Below are 13,018 nucleotides of genomic sequence, written 5' to 3' on the forward strand. Positions count from 1 at the left end.
GTGTATATCACACATATTGTGCATTTGTTTCTGGAATGTAACCTCCGTGCATTTAGTACTTCAGAATCTCTGGGCCCTGAAGCACCAGAACAGTCCCAGGACATCATATGAACTCAATAAATAGTTGTTGGATCAGCGAATCAGTCAATGACAATATACTCAAAGAAGAGTTATAATAGATGTCCGCCCCCACTGCGGCCACCTAGCGGACTCACCTATATCACATACCTGTACATGTCCCACTGCCTCCTGCTTCTATTCTCGCCCCAAACCATTTCCCTAGAGATACCACAGCCAGAATGAGCACTTAAAAATGTAAAGCAGGCCAGGCGTGGTGGCTCACACCTCTCATCCCAACACTTTGAGAGGCCGAGGCAGGTGGATCATGAGGTCAGGAGTTCAAGACCAGCCTTGCCAAGATGGTGAAACCCCATCTCTACTAAAAAAAAATACAAAAATTAGCCAGGCATGGTGGCGGGCGCCTGTAATCCCAGCTACTCGGGAGGCTGAGGCAGGGAATTGCTTGAACCCGCGGGGCAGAGGTTGCAGTGAGCCGAGATCATGCCACTGCACTCCAGCCTGGGCAACAGAGTGAGACTCTGTCTCAAAAAAAAAAAAAAAAAAAAAAAAATTTTTTTTGAAGCAAATTATATCACTCCCTCCCTATAACCCTTAAATGGCACCCCATCAAGAAATAAAATCCAAACTCTTTGCATGCCTATATGACTGAGCCCTGCCTGCCTCTCCGATTTCATTCACGGCCTTCTTTCTGGCCTCCTCACATGCCAGGCTCTTTAGCAAGGGCCTGTGTGACTTTGTTTCCTCTGCCTTGGATGCTCTTCTTCCCCGGCCTCATCCCTGGCACAATTGGCTGTGTTAGATATCATTAAGGTCTCAGTTTCAGACAATTTTATATAAATCAATGCCCTGCTACATTTTATTTTCCCCATAGTATTTATCACCATTTGAAACTATTTGTACATTTGTTTACTAGTTGATCGTCTGTCTACTCCCATTCATCCCATCCATACCCTCCCCCCCACACACACATACATGCACACACACACACTAGAATGAAAGCACCATAAATCTAAGTCCTCATCTATCTACCACTATACGCTCAGTGCCTACAGTTCCTGGCACTTAGTAGGAGCTCAGTGAGTATGTTTGGAATGGATGACGGATGGAGTGGATGGATACAGGGTGCTATGGGAACACTGTGGAAAGAGGGACAAACTCTGCTATCATTTTATTTTTCTAAGTCATAGCATGGAACTACGTTTGACAACTTTGCTTTCTATGGGATGCAAATATACCTTATAACTGAGTCTTTGCTTAACGTCACTTCCTCCATGAGGCCTCCCCTGACACACCTATCTAAATGTGTTTTTCTTTTATTGTCTTTCATATTACTGTGCACTTTTCTTTCATTTTTATCATACTTCATAAGTATCCATTGATTAATGGAATCGCTTGTTTCACCTTTGTCTACTCAAGTAGACCATGAGTATCAGAGAGAGCATCAGATCTTTGCGCTCATTGCTGTATCCCTGGGGCTTACTACTGTGCCATACACCTGGAAAATCCAATCATCAGATGAATTGATGTGATGACATTGATGTATCACAGTATTCACAGCACAGTCTAAAAAACTTACAAATGAGCAAGAAATAAAAATTGCATGTGTGTACCTACACATGCATTTTAAAGCAGGAAATGCTCTACACATTTTTAATGAAAATTTTAGTTTTTCAAATTTCAGAATACTAAACATATCATTCCAAAGTCCAGTCACTGTGAATACAAAGAGTTGGGTCATGACTTTGGTCCTGACATCGACTTTCCCTGTGACTTGGGATCAATTTATTCATCAATTTATTCAATTACAATGGGTCTCTGTAATCATTCCTCTAGCTGCAGTGTGAGAATTAATAAGCTAATATCTATACAGTACACAGAAGGGATTCTGCTACAAAGTCCTAAAGAAAAACAAAAAAAGCAAAATACAATTTCCAATCCCTAAATTCATGAGTTTTATTTAGCTTTATAGTTGCTCTGATATCGTTTTCACCTCCTGAAATATTCTTCTCACTCCTCTTTGACCCCGCACCTGTGAAGTTAGGTTTCCTCAAGCCTGGGCCCTCTGTAATTCTCACCGCACCATCTTCCTCTAGGAGCCCCTCATCCATTCTCTCACTTGGCAGCACCAGTGAGACCTGCTCTGTGCAAGCTGTGCTGGGTGATGAAGTACCACAGTGATGCTATGTCTGCTGTTCAACTAGGACCATTACATGCCTGTTCAAATCTACAACTCAGGCCAGGTGCGGTGGCTCACACATGTAATCCTAACACTTTGCGAGGCCAAGGCAGGCCGATCGCTGGAGCCCAGGACTTTGAGAACAGCCTGGGCAACAAGGTGAAACTCTGTCTCCACAAAAAACACAAAACTTAGCCAGGCATGGTGGCACATGCCTGGAGTCCCAGCTACTCAGGAGACTGAGGTGAGAGGATCGCTTGAGCCTGGGAGGTCAAGGCTATAGTAAACCATGATCATGCCACTGTACATGACCCTGGGTGACAGAGTGAGACCCTGTCTCAAAAAAAAAAAAAAAAAAAAAAAAAACCACCTGCAACTGCAGCTTCAGTCCTGATGTCCTTGGCAGGCCTCAGCTCTGCCATTTACAACTGCTTGCAGCACACTTTCAACTAAGTTTCCTGATGATACTTCCAACTCAACATGTTTGAAATTACGTAGGTCATTCTTTGCCCTGGCTGCCTTCTTCTTGGCCATAGAACTACCATTTTCTCAAATTCCAAGCTTAAAAACCTCAGTTATCTTTGGCCCCAATTTCTCCATTAACCCCTTGTATCTAATCATCACACAAATCCTTTGTTCCTTGGTTTCTTCCAGAATAATCATCACTTCCTGCTGTCTCTACCACCTCCCCAGTCTAGGCTCCTTTCCCCTCATACCAAGATAGTTGCAACTGCCTTACAACCATTGACTTATCTATGGCTTCTCACCACGTGAAGTCTTCCTCCATGTAAAAGATCTGATGCTCCCAAAATGGACTCAGATTAATATTCTCACCTCTCAGAAGCCCTTGTGGGCTGCCCTCTATTCAAGGACAAACACTAGACTCTTCATTCTGCTATTCAAGGTCATGTAATAACTGTCACCACCTACCATGTCAGGCACATCAGCCCCCACACCAAAAAGGACCATCTGTTCCAGTCAGCCTAAGGGACTCATTGTCCCGGAGCTCGGGAGCAGGAGCTCTGAGCCGGCTGTGTGGATGCAATTCCTCCCCTGCCATTTGCTCAGTAGGAGCCTTTGTTTGTATTGTATTGTATTTTATGTTATTTTGCTTCATTTTGTTTGAGACAGGGTCTCACTCTGTTGCCCAGGCTGAAGTGCAGTGGGGCAATCTCTGCTCACTGCAACCTCTGCCTTCAATGGGAGCCTTTGAACCTGTCACTTCTACTCTGTGTACTTCCTTTTTTCATTCCTTTTTAAATGTAGATGACAAAGATGCCTGCCTTGTGGGGTGAGGTTAAATAAATCACTACTGTAAAGAGCTTGGCATAGTGTTGAGCCCTCAAGGGCCCGGTAAATGTCAGCCAGCGTGACTGCTTCTTCGCATGCCCACGTCTGCCCCAACCGTCTCACCCTTCCTTGGATCTGAAGGTCCTCTCCCCTCATCTACCTTCTTCTGAATTTTAAACAGTTTCAAAGGCAGAGCTCAAATTCAACTTCATCTGTGGACTGCTGCCATTGTACATTCAGTCCTTCCCTCCCTCTCATGGTCACCAATCTCTAGATATTTGATGTTTAGCATTAGCTTGTTTGTTGCCTTTTTAAGCTATCTTCTTTATTTCAAGTAGATTGTAAGTTGCTTGAGGGCAAGAGCTCTATTGATTTTTATTTTATTTTTGTCATAAATAGTATAAGAGTCTCAGCTAATGAGTTCTTAATATCTGTTATGCTGAGTTCGGCACTACTTATGTACACAAAATTATTTGTCTTTCTTTCAAGAATTTCACATGATATAACCAAAAAAAAGGAGGGATCTAAATCATTAGGAGACAATATCATTGCCTAGAAATCATTTACTTTACAAAATACCAAAATAAGAATGTTGCTTAATTAATTCAGGGTGTGGGTGGAAGATGTCAAATCAGTTCTGATCACAACTTGTCGGGCAATTCAACCAAAAGGGAAGAAAGAGAAGCCTCAGCCAGGAAGAACTGCCAAGGCAACGCTCTGGCATGACATGGAGCTCACCCCATCAGGGAGCGCAGACTGAAAATACAAGAAGGTTAGGAAATTACCTACTAAATGCTGTCGTTACTCCCACAGAGTAGGTATTTAATAAATGTTTGCTGAATTAACAAACCATGAATAAATGATAAATGGAAAAGATTCAGATGGCAAACTAAATACCTGGAACAATTCTCAATCTTTTCAAGGAATATTAATGAGGATTATACCCCTTTTCTCAGCAAAACTTCCCTTTTAGTCTTCGTTAAAGATAGAAACCAAGACTGGATGATCATTGATGTGACCTACTACAGTGGTTCTTACAGTTTTAAGTATTATTGCCAAGATTTTAAGTGCAATATAAATTATGTCAGGTGTATATACAAGGAAAAAATTTTAAAATACATATTCTAAAAAATGTTAGCTCTGTTTAGGACCATAAGTGTAACATTAAAGTTCTAGTGCTGTTTCACATAATTGGTTATACACCACGAAGCGGCTAAGTTTTATCTCTTGGAACTTAATTGAAGCCCAAAGGACAGTCTCTTTGTATCATATAAAAATATAGAACATTAACGAGGAAAGCATCTGATACTTACACTCCCTTTAGACTTTCTGGATCCTACAATAGGAGGTAGTGAAGAAGCTTTCTGACTGTGGAAACAAATTGCAATTTAGAAATCTGAATGTTGTTTACAAATAATGTACAATGCAAGATAATTATCATCCCCACCTGGAAGTCAACTGTTTACTGCTGTGTTTCACAAAAGGTAGATGACATACACTTTAACACATACTTTCCCAATTTCACAAAGATCATAACATTTCCAAATTCCATCCCAAAAGATTTGTAATGTTTTCCTGTATACTATTTTAATCAATGCTTACAAGTAAACTTTTAGTATCACCTGAAATTTGTATAGCATTTTTATCCAGATCCCAAAGTGTCCTATTTGCATTTCAAAAAATCATTTCCAAATGTGAATAATGATTTTTCCAGACTGAGTTAAAAACAAATTTCCTTCGTTTCTATGATGTCTTCTATGTCTACCTCTGATAGAAGAGCAGAGGTAAAACACTGGCATTTGCATTCAGGTAGTTTTTAAACAAGTTGTCCTCACCAAAAAGTTAAAAATTCTTTTAGGCTGTAAGAATAAGTTGTTTTGTTGATATCTGTATTATTAGGAAAAGACCCATCTTGAAACCCAACTGAATCTCTCCAAAAATAGAAGGACACATATAAAAAAAAATTCTTATTAATTGTATGAGAAAGGCCAACGTGAGTTACAGTTTTCTTATTACCATCAAGTACACACTGTTGATCACAGCAGGTTAACCTAGGGCTGCTTAGCAAAGATGGCTAAAGATTTGATTTCATGGATGGGTAAGGTTGGTTAGCAATAAGTCAACTGGTAAATAATTCAAAGGTGCTAGAAAACCATGTGCTCTTGCATAGTTCAAACACCACCCCTGAAATTCCATTTCATCTATTACTTATTTAGAAGCTCTTGGCCAGCCTCTCCATCAAGTTACACAAATTGTGAATTAATTGCAAACACACTGGTGATATTCTGCTCTACTTCTGCAGATGACAACCACAAAAAAATTGGTTTGCAATGGCAAGGTGGCCACAGAATCTCTGGGAAAAGCAACAGAGACGGATCCCTGGGCACCATGAGCAAGCCGAGAGATCCTGCAGCACGGGCCAGAGCTCTTCTTGAGTGACTCCGCAGTGTCTCTCCTAGGCTGAAATAAAGCATCTTTCACAAATATATGACATTTCATGGAGAAAAACTGTTTACGGTATATTGTAATTAAAAGTATAATCCTTAAAATTTTACATGAATTAACTGTACACCCATCCTCTCTATTTGCATAAGTGGGATTATGTTGTTTTTATATTTTACAGTTATTATTAAAACAAGTATAAAATATTATGGGTTTTTTAACACTCTTGGATGTTTCTATCCAAACCAACTGAAAAGTTATTTGGTCTAGCAACTATTAAGACACAAAAACTTCTAATAATGTTTGCTGTAGAGAAGCTCATTGCCCTGTATCTTCTTCACAATAATAAATTTTTGTATTTACTATAAATTTCATGCACGCTAAAAAAAAAAACTATGTAGTCTTTCATAACTTCCCAGAAATTATATTTTTGTTCAATAGCTTTCAGTCTCCCATCATGGCAATAAAAACAAAGATCAATGTATACCATATATGCTTTCCATTCTAAGTGATAAATAAGATTATCAGTTACATAAAATATAATGGTGGTCAGCAAAAGACCCAATGCTATTTCAAGTGGTAACTAAAGCATGAGGAGTGGTAAGGAGTAAGACTTACCCAAAAGGCCTTCTCATGGTTGACTTGTCAAAAAGTAACTCACTGTAAGGCAGTTTCTTAAACTTATCTCTGCCAACAGCCACATAAAACTGCCCATTCTCCAACTCTGCTCCACTCTCAACAAGTTTTCCTTCTAAAGTATAAAGCCTGTCAAAAATATGAACACCAACAATTAGAATTTTAACCAACATTTAAAGAATTGCTTAAGATTACAAAGTATTCTGGATGTCAAAAAAATTAAAATTACATAGTAAATAAAAACATTCTGTACTTAATTTAGCTCATTTGTTACTATTCTCATTATTGCATTATAGATGCCTCAAAGTTATTAGATTCCACTAAATGCTAATGTTATAATGCAGATACGATGACTATCTTGCTGTACAGGGTTTCACCCCAGTGAGTCTGATGATCTGGCATAAGGATCCCTATTGCTGCCATATTAAAATTTTAGAGGAGAAAAATTAACTTGTACAGATCACAGTGCTTTAAATAAAGCTCTGTTTCCATTGAACATTGATTCTTCTATTTTGTTAATACTTTTAAATTTTATTTTCTTAGCATATTCATCAGGCTGGCAAGCTTCTGACCACATTCTGTGTAAGAACAGCCCTCAACCAAAATATTACATACAAACACACAGAGAACCGGGTCAGGAACAATGGGGTGAGAGGGCAGGAGGTAAAAGAACCCATTGCCAGTGTTAATGATGCAGAACTGCATAGCATTTGTGCTTCTTTCTTTTTTTTGCCGTCCCTACTAAGCGAAACAAGAGTGAACATTATATCTTCCCAGAATTGAGCAGTTTCACAATAACCTTCCTTTACTGTAAAACTGCTGCTACGAGCTACAATTAATATGTTACTTATTAAAAGAACAGTCATAATTTTACCAGATGATTTTAAATGTCCACAAAATTTTTTTTAAAGAACAGGAAAATAAGTATTAGAAAACTAAACCAGAAAGACAGTGCATATTTTTTAAGGTTATAAGCAAGAGCTATTAATAAATGGAAGGATTTCAGTATCATCAAAAAGCTTTCTGTCTTCCTATATTACATAATAAGATTAAATGTCATTTACAGACGCAAAAAAAAAAAACCCATTGACCTGTCAGCTTGTTTCCTGATGACATAAATGGCCATATCATACAGAACCATGAAATACAATGAAAATAACCACCAATAGCCACCAACATTCCTGAAATGTATTTGTGTTTTTAGTTAGTATACAGATGGTAAAGTCTCTTTCTTTATAACATTGTACCTCTACTCCTAACAAGTCTAAATATCAACACTTAACCCAGAATTCTATGTTTTTTGCCTTAACTTAAGCTGGACATGGTGGCCCATGCCTATAGTTCCAGCTACTTGGAAGGCTGAGGCAAGAGGATCACTTGAGCCCAGGAGTTCAAGACCAGCCTGGGAAACATAGTAAGATGCTATCTCAAAAAACACTTGACCAGGGTTTCTGAAAACTGGCATTATTGACATTTTGGACCAGATAATTCTTTGTTGGAAAGGTGAGTAGGCTGCCCTGTACATTGTAAGATGTTTATTAGCAGCACCTTTGGCCTCCACCCACTAAACAGTAGCAGTAGCCACCCCATCCCCAGTTGGGACTACCAAAAATGGTTTCAGGCACTGCCAAATGTCCCCAAGGGGCAAAATCATACCTGCTTGAGAGCCAATGGCCTATACCCAAGCATTATTTTTCTACTTTTCTTCAAAATAGTTATATCTCAATCAGTAGTAATTTCATAGCTAGAAATTAAAAGCCAGCATAGCTGTGGACTCTGGAAACAGCCAAGATTTGACTTGTTTCCTCTGCAGGTAAGTAAAATGCAGTGAATAAATTCTTTTTGTTAATAGAGACAAGGTTTTGCTATGTTGCCCAGGTTGGTCTCGAACTCCTGGGCTCAAGTGATCCTCCCAAGGTGCTGGGATTACAGACGTGAGCCACCACGCCTGGCCCAGCACTGAATAAATTCTAATTCATGATTTTAGCCTTCTTTTATATAACTGTTGTTGCTCTACTTTCTTCTTTTGCTACAAACACAAGAAACATAAAAAGCAAGTTCAGTAAATTTTTATGGGATGCTTTTTATATATGAATATACTGATGCATAGGGAGGGGCCAACCATAAGATTTATTAACGTTAAAGGAAAATGGTCATATCCCAAGAGAGCAGCAACCAAATCTCTCATATCTGCCATTACATTAAGAATTTCACCTATCCTAAATATATAAGCACCCAACACAGGAGCACCCAGATTCATAAAGCAAGTTCTTAGAAATCCACGAAGCGACTTAGACTCCCACATAATAGTGGGAAACTTCAACACTCCACTGACAGTATTAGATAGATCATAAAAGCAGAAAATTAGCAAAGATATTCAGGACCTGAACTCAACCTTGGACAAAATGGATGTGATAAACCTCTATGGAACTCTCCAACCCAAAACAGAATATACATTTTTCTTATTGCCACATGGCACATACCCTAAAATTAACCACAAAACCAAACATAAAACAATCCTCAGAAAATGTAAAAGAATCAAAATCATACCAAACACACCCTCAGATCGCAGCACAATAAAAATAGAAACCAAGACTTTAAAAATTGCTCAAAACCATGCAATTACATGGAAATTAAAAAACTTGCTCCTGAGTGACTTTGGGGTAAATAATAAAATTAAGGCAGAAATCAAGAAGTTCTTTGAAACTGAGAACAAAAATACAACATACCAGAATCTCTGAGACATAGCTAAGGCTGTGTTAAGAGGAAAATTTATAGCACTAAATGCCCACATCAGAAAGTTGCCTGGGCATGGTGTCTTATGCCTATAATCCCAGCACTTGGGAGGCTGAGCCGGGTAGATTGTCTGAGCTCAGGAGTTTGAGACCAGCCTGGGCAACATAGTGAAACCCCGTCTCTACAAAAAATACAAAAAAATTAGCTGGGTATGGTGGCACACTCCTGCAGTTCCAGCTGCTTGGCTGAGGTGGGAGGATCGCTTGAGCCCAGGAGGTTGAGGCTGCAATGAACAGAGATCATGCCACTGCACTTTAGCCAGGGCAACAGAGTGAGACCCTGTCTCCAAAAAAAAAGTTAGAAAGATCTCAAATGAACAACCTAATAACATAACTAAAAGAACTAAAGCAGCAAGAACAAACCAACTCCAGAGCTAGCAGAAGACAAGAAATAACCAAAATCAGAGGTGAACTGAAGGAGATCGAGACATGAAAAACTATTCAAAAGATCAGTGGATCCAGGAGTTGGTTTTTAAAAAAAAATTAATAAGATACATAGGCCACCGGCTGAATTAATAAAGGAGAAAAGAGAGAAGATCCAAATGAACACAATTAGGAACGACAAATGGGATGTTACCACTGACCCTACAGAAATAAAAATAACCATCAGAAACTACTATGAACACCTCTATGCATACACTAGAAAACCTGAAAGGGATGGATAAATTCCTGGACACATACACCCTCCCAAGACTGAACCAGGAAGAAATTTATTCCCTGAATAAACCAATAACAAACTCTTAAAATTGAATCCGTAATGAATAGCCTACCGATCAAAAAAAGCCTCGGACCAGACAGATTAACAGCCGAATTCTACCAGATGTACAAAATGTGGTACCATTTCTAGTGAAACTATTCCAAAAAATTGAGGAGGAGGAACTCCTCCTCAACTTGTTCTATGAGGCCAGCATCATCCTGATACCCAACCTGGCAGAGACACAACAAAAAAGAAAGCTTCAGGCCAAGTTTGTTGTCCTTGATGAACATCAATACAAAAGTCCTCAACAAAATACTTGCAAACTGAATCCAGCAGTACCTCAAAAAGCTAATCCACCATGATCAAATAGGCTTTATCCCTGGGATGCAAGGTTCATTCAACATATGCAAATCAATAAATGTGATTCACCACATAAACAGAACTTAAAACAAAAACCATATGATTATCTCAATAGATGCAGAAAAGGCTTTCGATAAAATTCAACATCCCTTCAAGTTAAAAACTCTCAATAAACTAGGTATTGAAGGAACATAAAATAATAAGAGCCATCTATGAGAAACCCACAGCTAACATCACACTGAATGGGCAAAAACTGGAAGCATTCCCCTTGAAAACCAGCAGAAGAAAGGGATGCCCTCTCTCGCCACTCCTATTCAACATAGTATTGGAAGCCCTTCCTAGGGCAGTCATCAGGCAAGACAAAGAATTAAAGGGCATCCAAATAGGAAAAGATGAAGTCCAAACTATCCCTGTTTGCAGATGACATGATTCTATATCTAGAAAATCTCACAGTCTCGGCCCAAAAGCTCCTTCAGCTGAGAAATAACTTCAGAAAAGTTTCAGGATACAAAATCAATGTACAAAAATCAGTAGCATTCCTATACTCCAACAACATCCAAGCTGAGCACCATATCAGGAGCACATTTTCATAATTGGCACAAAAAAATAAAATAAAATATCTAGGACTACAGCTAACCAGGCGGGTAAAAGATCTCTACAATGAGAACTACAAAACACTGCCTAAAGAAATCAGAGATGACACAAACAAACAGGAAAAAACAGCCCATGGTCATGGATAGGAAGAATTAGTATCATGAAAATGGCCATATACTGCCCAAAGCAATTTACAGATTCAATATTACTGCTATCAAACTACCAATAACGTTCTTCACAGAACTAGAAAAAACTATTTTAAAATTTAAATGGAACCAAAAAAGAACCTAAATAGCCAACACAATCCTAAGCAAAAAGAACAAAGCTGGAGCCATCCTGTTACCCAACTTCAAACTATGCTACATGGATTCAGTAACCAAAACAGCATGGTATTGGGACAAAAACAGACAATGTAGACCAACGGAACCAAATAGAGACCCCAGAAATAACACAGTACACCTACTTCCATCTGTTCTTCGACAAAACTAACAAAAACAAGCAATGGGGAAAGGACTCCCTATTCAATAAATGGTGCTGGGATAACTGGCCAGCCAGATACAGATGACTGAAATTGAACTCCTTCCTTATACCATACACAAAAATCAACTCAAAATGGATTAAAGACTTAAACATAAAATGCAAAACTATAAAAGCCCTGGAAGACAACCTAGGCAACACCATCCTGGGCAAAGGAACTGGTAAAGATTTCATGACAAAGACACCAAAAGCAATCAAAACAAAAGCAAAAATTTACCAATTGAGAAACTTAAGAGCTTCTGCACATCAAAAGAAACTATCAACAGAGTAAACAGATAAACTACAGAATGGGAGAAATTTTTGCAAACTATGCATCTGACAAAGGTCTAATATCCAGCATCTATAAGGAACTTAAACTTACAAGAAAAAAAACAACCCCATTAAAAAGTGGGCAAAGGACATGAACAGACACTTTTCAAAAGAAGACATACTTGCAGCCAACAAACATATGAAAAAGAGCTCAATATCACTTATCACTAGAGAAATGAAAACAAAAAGCACAATGATACACCATCTCATGCCAGTCAAAATGGTTATTATTAAAAAGTCAAAAAATAATAGATGCTGGCAAAGCTGCAGAGAAAAGAGAATGCTTATACACTACTGGCAGAGTGTAAACTAGTTCAATCATTGTGGAAAGCAGTGTGGCAATTCCTCAGAGAGCTAAAAACAGAACTACCGTTTGACCCAGCAATCCCATTACTGGGTATATACCCAAAAGAATATAAATCATTCTACCATAAAGACCCATGCACACATATGTTCATTGCAGCACTATTCACAATAGCAAAGAAAAGGAATTAAACTAAATGTCCATCAATGGTAGACTGGATAAAGAAAAAGTGGTACATATACACCATGGAATACTATGCAGCCATAAAAAAAGGGTCAGATCATGTCCTTTGCAGAAACATGGAAAGAGCTGGAGGCCATCATCCTTTACAAACTAACACAGGAACAGAAAACCTAACACCACATGTCCTCACTTACAAGGGGGAGATAAATGATGAGGACACATGCGCACAAAGAGAAGAACAACAGGCACTGGGGCATACTTGAGGGTAGAGGGTGGGAGGAGAGAGAGGAACAGTAAAAGTAACTATTGGGTACTAGGCTTAGTACCTGGGTGACAAAATAATCTGTACAACAAACTACCATGACACAAGTTTACCTATGCAACTAACCTGCACATGTACCCGTGAACCTAAAATACAAGTTTAAAAAAAAAAGAAGTTTCTCTAAGTATTCAAGTGTTTGAGCAACATAACTATACTTTCATTTCTATATTTTTACTTGAATATATTTTATTTCTGTGTGTAAATTTTTTCATATTAATATATGTATGAATAGGTATATCTGGCTGTGAAATTACTTGTATATACCTTTGTGTCCTTTATATTACTTATAGGG

At 38.5% G+C, this 13,018-nt stretch overlaps 1 protein-coding gene across 1 annotated transcript in view; it reads right to left on the bottom strand.

Annotated features, from left to right (window-relative positions):
• Positions 1–13,018, bottom strand: part of DCDC2 (doublecortin domain containing 2) — a 184,015-nt gene that overhangs the window by 109,176 nt on the left and 61,821 nt on the right. Inside the window, exons 6-7 of the mRNA XM_016954988.4 lie at positions 6,608–6,754; positions 4,861–4,915 (exon numbers count right to left, since the gene is read on the bottom strand). Coding sequence (XP_016810477.1) covers positions 4,861–4,915; positions 6,608–6,754 — 202 coding nt within the window. The remainder of the gene's footprint in view (positions 1–4,860; positions 4,916–6,607; positions 6,755–13,018) is intronic.

The sequence above is a fragment of the Pan troglodytes genome, chromosome 5 (genome assembly GCF_028858775.2).
Source record: "Pan troglodytes isolate AG18354 chromosome 5, NHGRI_mPanTro3-v2.0_pri, whole genome shotgun sequence".
In the NCBI taxonomy this organism is placed as follows: domain Eukaryota; kingdom Metazoa; phylum Chordata; class Mammalia; order Primates; family Hominidae; genus Pan; species Pan troglodytes.